Source organism: Daucus carota, chromosome 7 (assembly GCF_001625215.2).
Source record: "Daucus carota subsp. sativus chromosome 7, DH1 v3.0, whole genome shotgun sequence".
Lineage (NCBI taxonomy): Eukaryota > Viridiplantae > Streptophyta > Magnoliopsida > Apiales > Apiaceae > Daucus > Daucus carota.
The window spans coordinates 40,136,995-40,158,668 of NC_030387.2; the positions used below are offsets into that span (position 1 = coordinate 40,136,995).

General features: G+C 33.4%; 3 protein-coding genes across 3 annotated transcripts; 1 reads left to right on the forward strand and 2 right to left on the reverse strand.

Annotated features, from left to right (window-relative positions):
• The first annotated feature begins 276 nt into the window (after nt 1-276).
• On the forward strand, nt 277-3,519 carry LOC108195378 (long chain base biosynthesis protein 2a). Its single transcript, XM_017362338.2, has 12 exons — nt 277-655; nt 755-820; nt 1,282-1,370; nt 1,558-1,703; nt 1,776-1,900; nt 1,989-2,082; nt 2,193-2,356; nt 2,456-2,617; nt 2,742-2,868; nt 2,953-3,119; nt 3,233-3,340; nt 3,424-3,519. Exons 1-12 carry the CDS (start codon nt 527-529, stop codon nt 3,517-3,519), a joined length of 1,473 nt encoding a protein of 490 aa, XP_017217827.1. The 5' UTR covers nt 277-526.
• Nucleotides 3,520-4,879: 1,360 nt separating this feature from the next.
• LOC108193999 (uncharacterized) lies at nt 4,880-6,009 on the reverse strand. The gene has a single exon (XM_017360876.2). The coding sequence runs from the start codon at nt 5,841-5,843 to the stop codon at nt 5,067-5,069; it is 777 nt and encodes a 258-aa protein (XP_017216365.1). The 5' UTR covers nt 5,844-6,009; the 3' UTR covers nt 4,880-5,066.
• Nucleotides 6,010-10,160: 4,151 nt separating this feature from the next.
• On the reverse strand, nt 10,161-12,671 carry LOC108195067 (transcription factor BC1-like). The gene is made up of 5 exons (XM_017361999.2): nt 12,366-12,671; nt 11,854-12,093; nt 10,610-10,675; nt 10,416-10,484; nt 10,161-10,280 (listed from the first exon to the last, which is right to left on the reverse strand). Exons 1-5 carry the CDS (start codon nt 12,669-12,671, stop codon nt 10,161-10,163), a joined length of 801 nt encoding a protein of 266 aa, XP_017217488.2.
• Nucleotides 12,672-21,674: the final 9,003 nt, after the last annotated feature.

A 21,674-nucleotide genomic window follows, 5' to 3' on the forward strand; every position in this document is an offset into this window, starting at 1 on the left:
AATGTTAAAAGGATCTTGATACTAGCAATCACGTGTTGGGGACGCGTTAAGTAAAATAACATTTTTAAGTCGTTCGATTTTTAAAAGGTTAGGAATATAACAATTTTTAAGCTATTAAGATGTTCAATGATTTTTTTTCCAACTAAATTTTGTTATAATCTTTGACTATTAATTTATTTATCCACTGACCGGAAAATTGTAGGTCGTTTAAAATATCTCCAACACGTGATCGATAAGATGTAAATATCTCCAACACGTGATCGATAGGATGTAGACTCATGCTAAAATATATCAGGACTATTTTGGGTTAACACAAACAGAGGAAAGAGCGGCAAGAGAGGATGAGAAACATTGACCGTGTTCTTCAGCCCTACATTTCTCCTTCGACTTCCATAATTTTCTCTCTCGCCGGAGCTTCGCGTAACTGATCTCCACTTGTCTCTGCAATCGAAATCCTCATCTTCTTATGATTTTTCACAAAAAAAATAATAACTATTACCCCAAATAATCTATTAGCATTGTGAAAATGATAACAATACCGTATTTGACAGCACTGACAACGTATTTCAGCTATGGATTGCTGTTTGCATTTGGCCAGTTTCGCGATTTCTTTCGTAAAATCTTCGATTGGTGGAACGCCAGCGGTAATCTTAAGGTATACTGAAGCATTCGAAACTTTTGAAAATCGCTTCATCGAATTTTTTCGTCATAATGTTCATATCAATTAAATTACCTGAATTTTTCTGTCTGTAAGGGCTATGCTCCGATATGCCTAGGAATCGAGGATTTTTATATCCGTCGCCTATACCTTCGTATTCAGGTATGTTTCTTACTTGTTTATTGCATGATTCTTTGAGTAGACGGGTTAAAAATCCATCTAAAATCTTAGGATGTTAGAGGAAAGTCTCGAATGGATCTTATGTTACATTTCTAACACTGCCCTCAAAATCCCATTTTTTGGAGTGAAGAGTGGATCACGGGTGCCCATCATTGAGGCAAACCTGAGCTCTGATACATATTGAGAACCAGTCCATCTAAAACTTTAAGGTGTTAGAAAAATGTCACAAATGAATCATATGCTATATTTCATCAGTTCCGAATTCCGATTAAGCCTTGTCACTAGACTATTAACAAATAGCTCGTAGGAATATACATTTCTGGGCTTCACTTATGTCAAAACTGTTCAAGAGCTGTCTACAAGCAATTGAGTTCCAAAATTTATCTCCAGGATCAAAACATGCGTAATGTTCTTCATAAACTTCTTTGTTTACTGAAATATAGGATTGTTTTGGCCGTCCTATATCAAGTCCGCCCGATGCTTGGTTTGATGTCGTCGAGCGTGTTTCAGAGGACAACAACAAGACACTAAAGTGAGTAACTTCTATTTGAACGTTCAGAGTAGACTCTGGTCATTAGTTCTAGGATCTGCGAAAATAGCAGAAAGTCACTGAACTTATGTTGGAGGGACAATTAAAAGGTTCCAGTAAGGTCTTCTGATACTATCTGGAATCAGGTTGTATACGTGTTGAATCAATTAAATCATACTTTTCTGTGCAGGCGTACAACGAATGTTAGTAGATGCCTTAACCTGGGATCCTACAATTACCTTGGGTTTGCTGCAGCAGATGAATATTGCACTCCTCGTGTGATTGAATCGTTGAAAAAATTCTCTCCCAGCACCTGCAGTCCTCGTGTTGATGCAGGTAGCCATTAAATTTCATCAGAATGCATTCATAAGTACTATGCCTAAGTTGGTAACTATGATGTTCTTTCAGGCACAACGGCACTTCATGCTGAATTGGAGGAGCGGGTGGCAAGTTTTGTCGGAAAGCCAGCTGCTTTAGTTACTGGCATGGGCTATGTCACAAACTCTGCCATTCTCCCCGTTTTGATAGGAAAGGCATGTACTCCAGTACTCGTGTTATGAACATTATATACGCTCTTCTTTCGTTTGTTGCTTTATTCCTTACACGCGAAATCATTCACAGGGCGGGTTGATCATCAGTGATTCTCTTAATCACAACTCCATTGTAAATGGGGCAAGAGGTTCAGGTGCCACAATCAGAGTTTTCATACATAACAGTAAGTTTCAGTCATGTCTTGGCATTCTAAGATCTTATAGTTAAAGCCTTATTCACTGCCTGTCACGCATATTCCTCTGCTTGTTGCAATCTTCTTTGTGCTTACTGCAGCTCCTGCCCATTTGGACGAAGTTCTGAGAGAAAATATTGCAGACGGGCAACCCAGAACACATCGGGCATGGAAAAAGATAATGGTTATAGTTGAAGGGATATACAGCATGGAAGGAGAGCTATGTAAGCTTCCAGAGATTGTTTCAATTTGCAAGAAATACAAGGTGATGCATCTGTTAAATGGTGATCTTAGTCCATATTAAAGCTAATGCTTTGCATCTTAATCTGGAACTCATCTTTGCTCTTCCTGATACGGGTTTCAGGCTTATATTTATTTGGATGAAGCTCACAGCATCGGGGCCATTGGCAAAACAGGACGGGGTGTTTGTGAACTTCTGGGCGTCGATACTTCTGAGATTGATATAATGATGGGAACTTTTACGAAGTCTTTTGGATCATGTGGTGGGTACATTGCTGGATCCGAGGTTTGTCTTTTGTCCTTGCAACTTCTCTGCTGCAATATGATGCATTATGAGCTATAAGTGTATTCAAATTCTGCAGATTGATCAGTTGCAATATATGTAGTTATATTTCATAATCCTTTCTCAGGATCTTATTCGATACCTGAAGTATACTTGTCCTGCACATCTATACGCAACGTCAATATCTCCTCCGTCTGCTCAACAGATTATGTCTGCCATAAACGTCATACTCGGAGAAGATGGTTCTTCCAGAGGTCTCTTCCTTTTCTCCATTGCTTTAACTTGATTCGTACTAATCACTTCAGTGACTGATTCTTTGGCCCTATCTGTGCCGATAGGGGCACAGAAGCTTGCAAGAATCCGTGAAAACAGCAACTTCTTCAGATCACAGCTGAAGAAGATGGGGTTCGAGGTTCTTGGGGACAATGACTCGCCTGTAATGCCAATAATGCTTTACAATCCAGCAAAAATTCCTGCATTTTCACGAGAGTGCCTTAAGAGAAATGCAAGTTCCCTTACTTCCTCTATCTCCCAAGATTTTCATAATGTTCAGCTCAATTCTCCTCATAGAATCAATAGACTCATCTATCTGATGGCTGATATTCTAGCCTCTTGCAGTTGGCTGTAGTGACAGTTGCTTTTCCAGCCACTCCTTTACTGTTAGCCAGAGCGCGTATCTGCCTTTCGGCTTCTCACACAAGGGAAGACATGGAGAAAGCATTGGAGGTCATCTTCTATCATCCTTATATTCATAATACACACACACACACACACCATCGCTGTTCTTGTTCTAATATATCAATAATCAGGTTATCAGTACAGTCGGTGACCTAATTGGCATAAAATACTTTCCTGCTGAACCGAAAAAACCGCAGCTTCAAGATGACAGAGTTAAACAGGAATGAATGCAGTGCGCTTCTATTCTCTTCCCTCTTCCTCTCCTTAGGTAAAGCTGCTAGAGGGTCCGGGACAGTAGGTAATTTAGCTTTTGTTAGAATTACAGTTTAGGTTTTAGCCGAGGGTAGCTGTAATATGTCACACCTGTAAGTGTAAATATAACTGCAGCTTGTAATTTTGCATTCTATTATAATTACCCATCAGGAAATCTTCACTTCACATAAACAGAACTAGTTCAAAAATCTTACTATGGCAAAGCATGAAAGTCCAGCATTCGCAGTTCAGGCTCTTGTTTCTGTTATTGACGAGTATAATTCCGAGACTTGCTTAGGCTCTCATTGAAACCTAAGCTTGTCTCGAATCTACTTTTAATGGAAAAAGATTCCTAAGAGATGATTGTTGGACGGGATGGGATGGGACTTCAACAATAAAATCAATAAGATGAGAGGTGGATGAAAAAGAGTAAAATGCTTGCAAAAGACAGCAATGATAGAAAGGAATGATCATTATTCACAAAACAAATAGGAAGATATGAAAACTACTTTGGCTTGATGGAAAACAGATGACTTGACAGCAATAATAAATCTAATTATGTAGATGCCCTTTTCTTTTTCAAAAGCTTCTGCAGTAACTTTAGCCCAGAGTACCACGATTAACATGCTTAGAATGCATAAACTAAAACCGACAAAATTTATCATCATCATTAAATATTTTACTTCTAAAAACAACTAATACATACATATGAACTGCAGCAGGAATCCGTGTAGAATTAGCCAGTGGCAAGTAATCATCGCATGCTCTATCCTGCTATGAATGTGTCTGTATAACCTTGTCTAAAGAGTTGTTCTGACCAGATATATTAAACATACCCCCCCCCCCCCCCCCCCCCCCCCCCTCCCACGCAGAACATCAGAAGTCTTGCCTGAGTGTTCTATTTACATTACGACAGTCTAGTCAGTCTAGTTCACAACAAAATAAATCTTGAGGGTGTGTCCAATCTTACTTCTTAATCTTTGGGGTGATCATTGCATAAATAAAGGGAGTAACCTTTAAATTGCCGTTCTATAAAAGAAACAAGTAGCCATAAACAAGAAAATACAATGAAGTGTGCAAACAATGAATGTTACAAGGAAGTTCATAAAAATCACTTAAATAGGCCCGAATTAGATAAATCTCACTAGTTCATCCAAACATAAGCCAGAGCAACATTTCACAATATCTAAATCTCGAGCATCAATGTTGTGACAATCAGACGAATACATTTGCCACAAGAAACATCCGGAAATGCTAATTGTGGCAGAATCTAAATCCTGCTTCCTTTTACAAACGCACACATAACTAAGCCCCTAACACTTTCAATGGCCAACATACAAGGAACAAAATTCTTTAAGATTATGTTAGTAAAGTTATAACTATTTACCAAAAACAGCATCATTGACAATGAGTAACATTAGATTTATAAACTCCAATAAAAAACAAAGACTACTAATCTAAAATAAAATACACTAAAAAGTTCAAACCAGTTCCGACAATCTGTCTTCCCTTCCCATCCAGCTCACGAAAAATTCTTCCCAAGCCTCTGAATCGACGAAAACATCTTCCGCCTCGACCCAACTGCATTGATCCCCATATCCTTCAAATCCTCTAATGTCAACATTGGCAAAACCTCATCATCCACCTCATGAATTTCAAAAACCGGGGCGTACCGTCCTAGCCCTAACTCATTCAACCAAACCCTAACCCCATTCCTCTCCCCATTACAATTCCCCCAATTCTCCTCCTCCTGTCTCCTAACCTCATCCATCGAATCACCACCACCATCACCGCGACTAATCCCCTTCCTTGGACTCTCCGAATCATCGACATCCCTAAACCCCTCTCCCCCATCATCACTAAACTTATCCAATTCATCACCTTCTCCACCATCATCACCCATTTTCGACACCCAATTAGACCTAATTCTCTTAATCCCCCCACCCGACCGCTTCTTCGACATAAAGTCCCCGACTTTCCAGCTCCCAATCGCAACCCCATCCAAATTTCCCTCTCTATCATCACCATCTAGGGTTTCTTGGCCCTCAAAGCCGCTCAAATTCAATAAAGCTCGAGTCTTTGAGCCTTCAGTAGCTCTATTAACTTGATTTCTCCACTGAAACTTGCTGGATCTTCGGAGATTGAGGTGAGAATCGAAGGACTGGTCGCCGCCAATGTCGCCTAGTCGGACGCTGGGCCGGCGTTGGCGCTTGGCTCCGACGTTTTCGGCGGAAGTTACGGCCAGAGTTGCGGCGGCGGCGCCGTTGAGTTGGGGCTCCGGGAGCTGTAACTCGGTCATTTCTGAGTTTACTGAGTTGAGGACGAGTTGAAACAGTTGTGTAATAATACTGAGTGAGTGTATGTTTCTTTATTTGGACATGTGGAGTGAAGACTGAGACTTGAGATAAGTGAAGCATACGAGGGAAATACAATGCCTAGCTATAATCCACAATTATAATTTATATTTTGAGTTCACATTTGTACGATAAATTTATATTTGCTACCCATCTCTTCAATAATGCAACCAGCACCCGGATTTAAAAGCGAAGTTTCTGGCTTTGAAAGTCGAAACAGCTTATTTTATAAGTCAATTCTCGAGACCGTTTGGGTAAATTTAAAATAAGTGTTTTTTGCTTAAAGTATAGAAGTTGAATAAAAATTAGAAGTAAATTAAGATTTATAAGTGATTATAGTGTTTGGGAAAGAAGTAAAATCCTTATACAGATTCTCAACTTTTTATAAGTAATTCTGACTTTTTACACAAACGAAACGGATAAGTGTTTCTAATTTATAAATCCGGGACTGGGCTTAAAAGCCGGAGCCAAACACCACCTTCGAAATATAAAACTAAAATTCGAGAAGTTGAAAGTTTTATCTCTGTAATGACTTTTTCTATATCGTATTATTATTGTATTAATTAATAACTTTTGTATTTATAAATTAAGAAATTTAAGAAATTTATAGAAACACATAAATTAAAAATTATTTTTCACTTATAAATAATCTTTTATTAAAATATTACTTTTAATTAGGTTAAACGACCACACGTCCAGCATGCAAGTAATTTAATTTTTACCACGGGCGTTAGTTCAATAGTTAAAATTTAACATTCTTTAATTTTTTTCTGAGAAAAATTTAACATGAACACTTCTATTTAAAATAACGCTGAACTACTCAGGTAATGAGATGTTGCTGCTGGTAGCCTGGTACCATGACTTTGCAGTTCAATTGAAACTGGTCCTTGGATTTCATCAATAAAACATGATAAATGATTCTTAATTACTAGGTGGCGATGCTGTAGTGCTATTGCCAGAGATTTTGTTCGCTGGAGCCTGGAGGGCTAAGAAAGCATGTGTTTTATCAGCTGTTTTGTCTTTGGGACTTTGAGAGGCACGGACGGATCCAAGAGAACTTGTAAGAAATCTTTTATGTATTTCAAAAAAATTCATATATAAATTAAAGAAATTGACAAAACTTAAATATTATTAGACTACTTTCTAAAAAATCATTATTATTAAATTTGTGACATTGAATCTATTATACAAAAGATTATATTATAATAAAGACGCAAAAAAAATCTATCAAAACTGTTTAAAATGAGAATATTAAATCTCTCCGTATCAATTCAGATCATGTTTTACAAATCCGGTCACATTTTCTTTTGCATCTCTGCATGATCTCACATGGTTACAATTACATGGATTGTCATGATTCATGAATGTTAGTGAATTTAAACTGTATTTTATCATCAAAATTTAATATTATAAACTTTACTGCTCCCGATTTCTTTTATACAGAAAATGGTTTGATTTTTCAAAACACACTTTTAAGTATCTTGACTATCTATGATAAGTTATTATATTTTAATTATTATTTCTCTCCGTTCCTTCCATTTCTTTATACTTTCTTTTTTGGAATGTCTCATCTAATTCTTTGCATTTCAAAATTTACCAAATATAGTTAATAGGTCACGCCACTTCTCCACTTTTATTTCTTTTTCACACTACTTTTACTCCACTATCTTCTTTTTATACCTTAAAAATCAATAGGTCCCACCACTTTACCCACTTTTCTTCCATATTTCTTAACCTCCGTGCCCAATCCATTCGATAAGAAATGAGAGAGACGGAGGGAGTATAATTCATAATAATATTAAAAATATTATTTTTTCAGATTATATAATTCTTATTCATAATCCAATTTTAATATTTTTATCTGTAAATAAGCTTCAATCTACCACGCTCATAACTACACTGAATCAGGTGCTACCAGAAAACAGGTGATAACAGAATTCCAAGAAAAGTAGAGTAAACCTCATCAGAAGCAATGGACGTGCTTAATTTGCCTTCAAAAGAAATAAAAAATTCACTCTTGTACATTAAACATACTTAAGCATTCAACCATCTCAGCTGCCTAGCTAGAGAGGCTGGTTTACATATATGCATGATTCATCATTGTGATTCAACAACATTAGTATACAAATTTGATTATTTGGAAGCTAGCTAGATGGCTAGCTTTTAGAATTTGCACTCCATGCAAATGAATGACTAAATGAGCCATGAAAGCATAAAAACAAGCTGACCAGACTGGGTGCATGCCTGGGATTCTTCACAAATTTGGGGTTTAATTTATTCGGTTTCAAATTGTATTTTGTCTTCGATCCTCGTACTCCTAATTTGCAGTGGTTTTCTTCTGTTTCATATGATGAAAGAACTCTTCGATCTTCAGAGATATCAAACACTTGCTGTTGAGGCCATATATAAGAATTAGTATAGGAAAATTAAGGTGTTGCTGGCACTGTTTTCTGTTTTTTTTTTTTTGAATTTTCCGGAACAACATTTTCATGTTTTCTGGTTTTGAAAATTGAAAATAGTTTTTTAGTTATGAAGTCAAAAGTATGAATGTATGATTAATTTGTTGTGATCTCAAGAGATTTAGGGCTGCTATAGGTTACCTGCAGATGCTTCTAATGCAAATGAAGAGACGATATGTTGGCGAAACCAGAATGAGACTGAGGCTGATATGTGAAGACATGTTAGTAACGAGTAATTAATGTTACTATGTGCTTGTTTGAAAAAAGATCGAGAAATAATGCTGTTGTCCAGAGTTTGACTGGACTTTCTGTTCTTCTGTTGTCGTTTTGACTTTTTATGTGTAATTTAAGATGTATATATCGAATTTACAGTATATTATCTTTTAAAAAAATCTTATATTTTTATTCAAAAGAAAATTGAAAAATAATGAGTAAACAAATAATTTTTGCAAATCAAATCACATGGAAAAAAACAAAACGACATGAATTTTGAAAAGAGAGAGTATATATTATGTAACTAAAAAATATTAAAAAAATTATATCATTATAAAGTACATGCAATTTAAGCTAAAATATAATTTCAATTTTTTAAAATAATAAAATATTTATTCTTAAATTTTTGCTAAAAAATAGTCAATTTGACTTCAAAAATGGACAACTAAAAAGACACTGAGGATACCCAGAATCTTCAAATGATTAAGTCAAGTTTTTTGGTTTTTTTTTTTGACGGATAAGTCAAGGTTAATTAATTGTAAATGAATGTGGAATAGATCTGCTACCTGGTACTGAGACATGATAGTTGGCATCTGGGCCGCCTGTTGAATAAAAGTCGAAGTGTCAATAAGTGAGTAGTCATCAGTTGTGTACGTTTTAAATATGCTGTTTGCGGCCTGGCAATGGTTCTGTTCTTCACAAAATGAATAGCCATCAGATGTGTTGAATATGTCATTTGTGGCCTGGATATGGTTTTGTAGTTGCACGGATGGCTCGTTTGTTGCTTCCAAGCTAATCAGTCTCTGCAATTCGTAATCTCATGCATGTTAACACACGGATGTGATCAGGGGCGGAGCTATGGCCAGGCCAGGACCTGCCTTGGCCCCTCTCAAATTTCTATAAGTATTTGTTGTATATTTGGGTCGTTTGGATAAAATTAAAAAAAATGTTTTTTATAATTTTAGTAGACTAAAAGTCAGAAGTAAATTAAAATTTGTAATTGATTAAACTATTTTTGAGAAAGGACAAAAATTAGCATTATCAATTTTTTCTAAGTGCTTCTGACTTTTTACAAACACCAGTTACGTACACCCTCTGTTTCAAAATAATTGTCGCTCGACACTTTTCACGTAATTTGAGATAAAAAAAACACATTTCTACATATTGCTTTTCAAATAATTTTTTTCTGAATAAAAATTTAACATCTATATTTATATTCAGAAAAGGAAAATTTAAAATAGACACTTATTTTGAGACAGAGAGAATATACATGTTGCGTATATATATAACGATCTTATACAAAGTATCATGGAAAATATCTGTTCTACTTTAAATTTTTATCATAGTTATGTATAAAATTTAATTTTAATATAGAATATTAATCATATATAACATATACAAACAATTTAACACACAAATATTAATCATCATAATTTGATTAATAGTGAGATTGATACATGTATTTTGTGTATATATATAATTGTACTCTTGCTAGACCTGCATAGGGCGATTGTCGAATGGACTCACGATACTTATCCTAAATTATGTCCCAAATTTTTTTTCTAAATAACATGTCAAAATTGAATTTTTCTAATTTCTGTTACTGACCTCGTTTTGTATCGCTGGTTCGACCACAAACGCACTGGAGTTCATTCCATAAGCATAGTCATTAAACATGGGATCAGACGAAGCAATCCTCAATGACAGGAACTGATCCATAAATAAATCGATTCAAAGATTAATTTAAGATTAATTTTGTATAACCTTCTTTTAACAAAACACATTCAATATAATAAGTACAATTCTGAATATCATGTTCAGGTTCGAGATTAAGCAACTTATTACCTCGATTTGATTTTGTAAAGTCTGCACATAATTAATAACATGGTCCAGCATAACAGCTTTACCCGCAATCTATTATAAAAAAAATTGTCAATAAATTGTATTTTTCAGATATATGAAAACATCTGGTAGCTTATCATCACCATAATATTAAAAATAAAATTATTTAATCAACATATGTGTATCCAGATAAACACCTTATCACAACCAGGTACAAGAGCTTGCAGTAGCTCCATCCTCTCCCTGATTTGCTCTCTCCTGACCTGAAATGAAGAATTCAAGATTACTTAATAAACGATATCAACAACTTGTATAATGCAGGAAATTGTTCTAAAAAATTTCAGGCCTAAATATTTAACTCGACTCGAATTTTATAAATTTAAGTTGATAGTATTTAAGTTATGTTAAACGTGCAATTAAAAATGTTTAACTCGAACTCGAACATGATAAAAGACGAGTTATGGGGTAATCTGTGTAATTCTAACTCGGCTTAAGTACTCTTTTTAAAACTTATGTTTACTACTAGCTAATGTAATATATGATTTTACTATGAATAACATAGTTATTTAACCTGTTTTACTCATTATTTATTTATATTTTACATGCACTTATCTACGTGGCTATTCAAAATGAGATGCTAAATAGTACTGTTCCTATCTTTTACATAAATTGAATATTTGAAACTTTAAATATATTTATGCATCACACTATATATTAAAAAAAGTTATTTCAATTAAAAATAAATTTTCAATTAGTTTGAGTACTAACTAGTTTTCAAATTATTTTATTTCGAATAAATAAGTGATACCGCTCATTATATATACTGATCACCGGGTGAAGTGAATGACATTTACTGGATTACGGTCTAGGTTTTATGCGTCAATTATTTATCAGGTGATCGAATTTCTATTTTTACTATTTAAAACATGACCCGATTCGAACACAACCTACAGGCTACAGTACCCCAAAATAAACAGCCCTCGCTCTGGCTTAATTCTGCATGTGAACAAAGCAGTAGGCCAGTAGATGCAACTAAAATATACATCCTCTATATCTATCCGGGGGAGGAGTATATGCGGCGGACGAAGTCTCTGTCCAAGAATCTTGTAAAATATAATTTTATAAATTTATTTTAAATAAAAATTTTAGATAACATTATCAATTAATAAAAAACCTGGATAGAAAAATGAGTGATACTAAATAAAAAAAATTGTATAGAAGTGAGTGGCAGCTGAAAGAGCATTTTTTTTGTCAAATTTTCAGATGGAATATATACGATAACCCTAGCTCAGCACACATCAACGTTGCTAGCTGGCTGTCTCCTGCAACACTCCCACTGTTGCAGGAGCTTGTGTTTTGGGTACAAGTCATACTCTGAAAGAGTTCCACATATATTTCAAATTTGAAAATGACCGAGAAATTAAGAGAAGAAAATGTGTACCCTTTCAGCGAGACTGTGACTGTCTGTAGCTTGCCCCCTCCTTGCTCTAACATAAACATATCCAGTCGGAGCTGAATTTCTTCTTCCTTCTGCACCACAACTTTTCTTCTTCTTCTTCTTATCATTATCCGCAGATCTTCGACCCCTCCGCTTATCCTGCTTCACTTCTGTTCTCAGACTGATACTACCTTCGTCAACATTGTCACTACTAGTTTCATTCTTCGGCTTCTTGCCTTTCACCTGCACATTAACATCTTACTATCCTTTCAGCAAGACTGTGACTGTCTGTAGTGACAGTTCTGCGTCTTACTATCCTCAAACATTTTGTTTAGGACCAGTTAAGCAAAAGAAATATAATTAATTAAATTTATTAATCAATACCACTACAACAACTGGCCTTTTTACGAAAGAAATTAAGCCTTAATTCTGTCGTATATAAGTTTAGGCGCGCAAGAGATTCGTCATAAGTTATCCATTGTAAATAACTGACTTGTAGTGTATAAAATAATCACCTTGGAGTGAGGTTGTTGGAAATTGTTCTTCCTCTTCGCCATGGGATTAGTTACTTGTTCATACTTAGCACTCACCGGAGATGAACTAGAATTACGAATGCTTGTGCTAATTTTTGTCATAATATTGCTATCAGTGCTTGTATTCGCAGAGGACAAGACCTCCGCCGTCGGATCAGCTTGATCATGTGGAGAAAGGTAGGGTTTGTAAAAATCATGCACTGATTGATCTGTAGTATCAGAAATCAAGAACATGAGAGAAGAGTCGAGACGAAAAGAATTGTGTTTGTCATATGAAAAGGCTGCCATTTTTTAGTTATGAAAGGTTTCACTGACAAGAGAGATGCAGAAAGAGAGATTATATGGTAGGGAGATTGAAGCGCGCGCAGGTTATATTTATAGTAGTTGCACTAGTCCAGTAGTCCTGTGGCTGCACAGAGTATCCAAGATTGGACAGGAGATATCAAACATCGAATTTTATTGATTTTTGAGTTTGATGTCAAATTCATTAATATTCAATTTAGAACCGCATCGTATATCCCAACTTATAAACTCATTAAGTGATACCCATTTGTATTATTTAAAATGTTTATAATAATTATATGTGTGTGTATATTAAAATTTCAAAACTATTTTAATAAAATTACTTCATATTTACTTAGTAACATGTGATATATATATATATATATTTATACTAGCCTTTAACCCGTGCGAAGTACGGGCGGGTATATAATTCGTAATTTATTATTTATAATTTAAATTTTAACATCATTTTATTAGTATTTTAGTATTAATGGATTGAATTTTAATTGAATTATATTATTCAACTGACTATATTTTCTTCCGATTACTTAAAAATGGACAAACCCTAATATATATATATATATATATATATATATATATATATATATATATTAGGATTTTAGTACATTTAATCCGAATTTAGTACACGTAGATTTAAAAATAAAAAAAATCAGAAAATTTTAATCTTTTCCAAACGTAGCCGATCGTGTAATACCTTTGAAAGATTCAGTAATCTGATAATCAAATTTCAACATAATTTTGTAATCTTGATTTTTTTGACAATAATAACTTTTAAGATTAGAGTTAGAAAGAGTTATGTAATGGTTATATTGAAATAGAACATGTTAAAGTTAAAAAGAGTTATATGAATGTTCTTGTTAAAAAAAAGATATTCAAAATTGTATATTTATAATTTTATTTATAATATCATTATAATTTTTTTTAATGAAATATTATATGATAATGTATTGTTATGAGTGTTTTTAGTATTTGAAACTGTTTATAATACGAATAGACTCCACTACTTGTAGTATCAAAAGGAGAGTACCAAACCAAAAAATATAACTAAAACCTAGGACTACAAATTATACCCATTAGAATTTTCTTATTTTTTTTATTTTTAAATCTACGTGTACTAAATTCGGATTAAATGTATTAAAATCCTAATATATATATATATATAGAGAGAGAGTGTTTTACTCCAATAGAAACCTCCTTAGTCTAGAAACTAAAAACCAAGCTGAAATATCACTAAATCCTAAAGCAAATACCACTAAATTCTGAAACAACCCCATCTCCACCTCCATCTTCACCAACCCCACCTCCACATCCGCCACTGCCACCACCTCCGTCTCACCTCCTCCATAACCACCACCACCACCTCTATGCCGCCCCCCTCCATCTCCACCTCCATTATTTCTCTAACAACACAATCTCCACCTCCATCTTCACCAACCCCATCTTGGTCGCTGCTTCAACCTTCTTCAGCCCCGTTCATACTTCTTTCTCCACCTCGGCTCAACTTCAAAATGCGGCGGAGCTGCCACTATTCCGGCAACGCTCCAACCCCCTACTTCAAGCCACCCACACCTTCGCTACAATCATCCTTCCTCCATCTCCACCTTCACCTCCACCATCTCCACCATCTGAATCGAAAACGTGAACAGATCTGGAGATTTGAGCAGTTTTTGGAATATATATGGAGATTCTGGGCTGTTTCTGCAAGCTTTCACTAATTCTTGCAACACTGATCACTAAATCCTAAAGAGAATATCACTAAATTGTACTGCGAATATCACTAACTTGTATTGGTTTCTAGTTTTTATTTTAAAAGTGGTTTCTATTTGATCATGAGCCTATATATATATATATATATATATATATATATATATATATATATATATATATATATATATATATATATATTAGGATTTTAGTACATTTAATCCGAATTTAGTACACGTAGATTTAAAAATAAAAAAATCAGAAAATTCTAATCTTTTCCAAATGTAGCCGATCGTGTAATACCTTTGAAAGATTCAGTAATCTGATAATCAAATTTCAACATAATTTTGTAATCTTGATTTTTTTGACAACAATAACTTTTAAGATTAGAGTTAGAAAGAGTTATGTAATGGTTATATTGAAATAGAACACGTTAAAGTTAAAAAGAGTTATATGAATGTTTTTGTTAAAAAAAAAGATATTCAAAATTGTATATTTATAATTTTATTTATAATATCATTATAATTTTTTTAATGAAATATTATATGATAATGTATTATTATGAGTGTTTTTAGTATTTGAAACTGTTTATAATACTAATAGACTCCACATTTGTAGACTTGTAGTACCAAAAGGAGATCAGTATCAAACCAAAAAATATAACTAAAACCTAGGACTACAAATTATACCCATGTTGACTTATTATAGTATAGTATAGATATGTATGTATGTACGTATAATATTTTGGAAATTGAAATACAACTTCAGGGTTTCTCTACAAAAATAATACTCAAATTACAAAAGAAAATTCAAAAATATGAAATCCCATTTACAACCTAATTATAAGAAAATCAACCACTTTCAAACGCCTTGCTATCTCAAGTTAAAGATATTGTACGTCTTCATGTTATATGTAACACAAAAACTTTAAAAAAAATTAAATTAAAGTGAAATACAGGCAAACAAGTAATTCTGAATAAATTTTTATTTTCAATGAAAAATACCAATATAAGTCTGGACCCGCCCTGTTATTTAAAATCTCCCACGGACTGTCAGTGATATAGTAAGAAATCACAATCTAAGTAGGAAACACAATTTAATTTGTGTTTAACAAACAAGGGACAGAAGTTAAGACTACTAATTGCATGCACTAGCACAAATCAAGTCAGCTGGCACTCATATGTAAAGTCAGTCATGCTTGGCTAAATATGTGAAATCAGTCTTTAAAGTCAACAACACAATACTCCCTCCGTCCCTGCTATTTCTTATCGAATGGGTTGGGCACGGAAGTTAAGAAATATGAATAAAGTAGTTGAAAAGAGAAAGAAAAATGGGTGAAGTGGTGGGACCTACTGATTTTTAATGTATAAAAGAGAGATAGTGGAGTAAAAGTAGTGTGAAAAGGAAAGAAAAGTGGAGAAGTGGTGGACCCATTGACCATATTCGGTAAGTTTTGAAATGTAAAGAATTGGATGGGACACCTCAAAAAAGAAAGTGTAATGAAATGGAAGGAACGAGGGAGTATTTGCATTTGTACAGTGTTTGCATCGGTGCATTGTACACATATTAGACGTCAAGTCAGTCCGCAGAAATCAGAATCAACAGTTGTGAACGTACTTTATGAATTTAATTATTTTTATCATATATAAAAATAAGATAAATAACCCCATCGAACTGATGAGGGAGTCATTTACTTTATTACGAATATAATAACTTATTTTATTCATTTATACATGTCGTTTCATTTTGTAATATATATTAATATAAATCTGTTAATTATATAATTAAATTATCATATTAAAAATTTTAAAATTATAGTATTCTTAATATATTTCATATAAAATAATAGTAATTTTAGTTATACAAGTATGAATTTGAAAAGTGCCAAAAAGATTAATATAATTTATTATTATATTAAAATGATATATTTTATCTATAAATATTCAAAATATTATTGGGTTCAACAAATTTTACATTATATCCTAAAAATCTAATTTAGATAACCAATTGTAGATTCTCTTATAAATAAGAAGTAATACATTATAAATCCAGATTTTTAGTTATGTAAAACTTCCTCCATCTCAGTCATTTCTTTATACTTTCTTTCCGAATTTGCTATCTAATTCTTTATACGGGATTGTTCATAACATGAGATAAATTATTATTTTATATTTAATCTATAAAGTTAAATATATTCATGAGTGATTTTGTTGGATTCGTACTTACGAATGCTTTAATACAATGAAGTTTTATATTTTACGAATAAAAAATGTAATGATAATGATGAAACCGATTGATATTTAATATATAAAATAGGTATAATGGTAAAAAGTAAAGGGTAAAATACATAATTATCTCGTCCACACCCAATGAGACGGCGCTTTTATGTTCTGGTATTAAGTTCAAAGGAATCGCTCAAAAAAAAATAAAAATAAAAATAAAAAATCGCGGTTTGATCTGTGCTCAACAAAAATGGAAACGAAAATAAGACTCTGATGACATGCACGTAGTCACCAACAACCCCAACACCCATCAAGTCACAACTATCAAAATGTAAAGTCAGTTTTCTGGGTCAACAACATTTATTATTTGCATAGGTACATTTGAAGAACCAACTAGCTAGTCTGTCCGTGTTTTCTCCAACATAAGCATTTTTATTTTTAACACATATTTTGATTATATAATAAAATAATAATTTTAACTAATTTATGTTTTTATCACTTTAGTTACATTTTCTTTTTGTAAAATAAATATGATGTAACCGACCTCAATTGCAATCGGTAGTATTGTGTTTGATCGGGAAATGAATACAGAGAGATGAAATGAAATTCAAATTGTATTATACATATATTTAATAAAAAATTCATTTCATTCCTTATCCTATATATTAGAGACCACACGCCCCATTTTGAAAAAGAATTAATGCTCCATCCTACATTGTCTTCTCTTTGAATCTTATCATAATAATATTCCATTTCATTCTCTTTTATAAAAATAGTTTCATAAAACTATATAAAACATATTTTTATAACTCTTTTTTGAATTTTATTTTTATTTATAAAAATTTAGATAATAAATATTTATTCAGAAAAAAATCAAAATAATTAAATAAATTATATTTTATGATGATATTAGACTGTGTGGTCTCTTTCTCTCCTCTCACGTAAATAATTGAGGTGGAGGGAAAGAGTATTGCACGCACAGGTTGTACAATGCCAACGTAGAAATGCACAAATAACTGAAAATGAAAATAATATTACTAGAAAATCGAAACTGTCATGAAAAAAATATAGAAACCAGCCCGGCCCAATCCGGTTAGATTCGCTCCAATCTTGTTATTGCTGCTCGAGTCCAGCACGGCCCGACTTTATAACGAGCCGGTTATGAGCTGTATTTTTAGTATTGGAAAACACTTCGTCTAGGATATAAAATCGCTTACATAAAAATATACTCGGTCTGTCCATCCAAAAATAATACTCCCTCCGTCCCACCCAATTCTTTACCTTGGTTTGGGCACGGAGGTTAAGAAATATTTATAAAGTAGTAGAAAAGAGAATGAAAAGTGGGTAAAGTGGTGGGACCCACTGATTTTTAATATATAAAAGAGAGATAGTGGAGTAAAAGTAGTGCGAAAAGGAAGAAAAAGTGGGAATGTGGTGGGACCCATTAACTATTTTGGGAAAGTTTTGTAATGTAAAGAAATGGGTGGAACGGCCAAATAAGGAAACTGTAAAGAATCTGGTGGGATGGAGGGAGTAATCGTTTTGATTTTTTACATATAACTAATTGAGAAGCCGCGCGTTGCGGCGGGCTATAAAAATTATATTAATGATCAATATTAATATTTATAAAATAAAATAAATTTGTGTTAGCCTATAAAAATTATATTAATGATTCAAAATTAATATTTATAAAATAAAATAAAATTTATATTATAAACCTCGAGACAATACCAATATTAATATATAAAATTGCAAAATTGGACTATAATTCATGAGCGAAAAAATAAAAATAAAAATCTGCATGTAATTAACAATTCAAAACACGATAAATCTTAATTTTAGTTGTGTTTCACATAAGTGCGTAAGAATCTAACAAATATTGAGATACAACTACGAAATCATTCCAAATTTTAATAAGGATAAACATTATGTTCTAATTGTACGAACATTAATCATCTCGGGACGTATGAACTCCAATCCATGCTTGCACAGGTTTATCAATGGTCTTTCCTTTTTTGAATTGGTTGTCTGCAAAAATACCAATCAAATCTATGATATTTCGGTCTATAATACCCTTACTTGCATCAACCTTTATTTATACTGTATAAACAGCCTCCACTTAAAAGGTGATTGAACCGAGTAAACAGATATTGTTGAAGTGTTGCATGAATGATCTCCTCCTGTATACAAAGTAACTCATATAAAAATTAACAATAACAAACATATCCGATATTATAAAAGAACAACGAACAAACATATATCCCTAACAGTTAATCTATTGATCTTTTCATCCACAATATCATGTCAAGACTATATTGTTCTTCCGTATTTGGATTTGTCGACTCCCACATCCGACAAACTTTTACTCTTATCAGCCAATCAACTCTATCGTCATTCCCGTGTTTGGATTTGTCGACTCCCACATCCAACAATTTGTCGACTCCCACATCCAACAAACTTTTACTCTTATAAGCCAATCATCTCTATCGTCATTCAAACCATCTGGTATAGTGTAACTCATTATTGTATTAAATTGAGAAGACAAATTTGAAAAATTGTGTGTGTTAAATTTTATGAAGTCTAACCTCAATTTATAGGGGTTGATTTGAGAAAAGATCAGCTTATTAAAAATATTTTCTATTTTTGATATACGCCTTTTCCAAAAATATGATGATAGTTTCAAATTCAGATTTGATTTTGATTTGAAAAAGGTAGTTCTGAAATTTTCTTTCAATATATCCGAAACTAAAAAAGAAAGCTTTTATTTCTGATATTTAAGGTAGTTTTGAAACTTACTTCCAATATCCAAAACTAAAAAAAAGGTAGTTTTTAGTTTTGATATTTTTCATCCAAAAATTTCTGAAAATTAGAAAAATAGAACGGAGCAATCTGAGAGGCGCCACCTACACGCTCCCTCGCTTCTTCTTTATATAAGTATATTGATGATTTGAGCTATAAAAAGATATGTTTTTACATATTATTTTTTAAATTTTTTCTTACATAAAAATATAAGTGTTAAATTTTATTCAGAGGAAAATTTTGAAAAATAATATACCGATGTATGTCCTTTTTACAACCCAAATTATGTGTAAAAAGTTAAAGCGATGGTTCAAGAAAATATATGTTACACTCATGCCCGATCATAAATCGGTCAAACCCGCTCTGAAGAAAGTGTTCGAAGCCTGTTGATTTATTATGAAATCGGACTTCACCCGATTTCGAAAAATACTCAGGATTTGATCTGATAATCATATATGTTATTCAAAATCAATTCTTGATTAGGCAAGTTGTCGGAGATGGGGATACGAAGACCGGTGGTATTATCATATAATAGCAAGAGTCCAGAAGACACTCAAGTAATATTTCGATTTATTTTCGAATTTGGAATTCAAAACGTGACCTGATTTCGAAAAAGACTCTGTATTCGTCTTCTCCACTAAGAACCATCACTGTTGCTCATGAACCTTTTAATCCTGAATGCATGGTATATTGAGATCATGCAATGGCCTTTAATTGATCACTTAGCTATTCGTCCCAAACAGCATGACTGCATGCATGAGTGCATTGGAAATACCTGGTAAGGTTATACGTTACAATGTCGTGGATAGAAGGTTCGAAGTGATATGGGACTTTGCTGTAGACTTCGGTCCAAAATAATTAGTTGGTTACGGTGCTACAACTTTAGCATGACTTATTCGGTAATCTACTCTTTCTACATGCAATTAATCTGCGAATTATAATCTCTTCAAACAAGCATACTTTGCGGCTTTGCTAAAGTCTTAACTTCTGGATGAATATATATCTGTGCAGTTTGTTCTCTTAAATGAAGATCTAAGTGTTTGGAGCCGGCCAACTTTACTGCAAGATCTTTTCATATGATCATACATCCCAATTATTGCATTCATCGATGACTGACCACATGAATTAAATTCTTGTTTTGGATTTTTTGAAACATTGACTGTTGAACTGGCTTGTTGAACATTGATTTTTTTTTTCTTTATTGCGTGCAGCGCCTTATGGAAACTGGGGGTGAACAAGGCATGGGCGGTTGTGAGGTGGTTCTGATGCCCATCCTCGTGTCCCATCACCATAAATCTCATCTCAGCCGTTTTGCAGTTGCAATCTTGCGTTTATTATTCAAATTTTAATGTTCGTCGAAGTTCAGTAAGAAGGAACTATCTGCATTAGAAGGTAAATTGTCCAGAGTCATAGCTTATTGATGATTTTATTTTGCCTGTTAAATCTTAAGCATCTTTTCAGATATTGTTTTTCTACATTTGGTGCAGAAATAAGTGGCAATTGATAAATAAACTTTGCCAGAACACCTGTAATATTGGTGTAGTTGCATAGAGCTAAAGTGTCTGAGTGTTTCTTTACCCAACTTTGAGGTATTTATACGACAAAATCCTACTCTAATAAAATCACTGAAATACAAACTAAAAACAAACCAATGTTATTAAATATAATGGGAATGATTTTTTAGCCGGAGATGGATCCCGAGGTGGGTCTAGATAGGACCTGGGTGTGGCCTAGTAGGGTTAGGGTGGGTCCGGTGGGACCATAGTGGGTTTTGGCTCTTAGGAAGGTCGGAGCCTGTCCGGAGTCTTGACGAGGCTCTAGTAGACGGGGGTGGGAGTGGGTCCTTAGGTGGCTGATGTTATATAACAATTGCCTATATAATGAAGTTGAAAGGTGGACTAGAACAATAATCCATCCTAATTACATCAATTAAATCTCTTCATCTGAAGGGATGGGAGAAGCTAGAAAAACTTAGCCAGATTGACTAGATCAAACGAACCTCCCTAGCTTGAGTGCTTCTGTCACGTAGTTTTGATTTGTTGATCCTTGTATCTAGAGGCTTTAGCAGCCAAAATGCACTTTAATCTCTGTAGACTCTTAATATACACCTTAATCATATTTGCTTTCATGTTTTGTGGTCCATTCGACGTAGAGTGTTTGCTTTTATGTCAATGGTTATGGGACCAGTATGTTCCATGTCACGACAGATGTGGAATCTGATTAGAAGACTTGATGACAACTTATGAAAGTATTATGACAATTA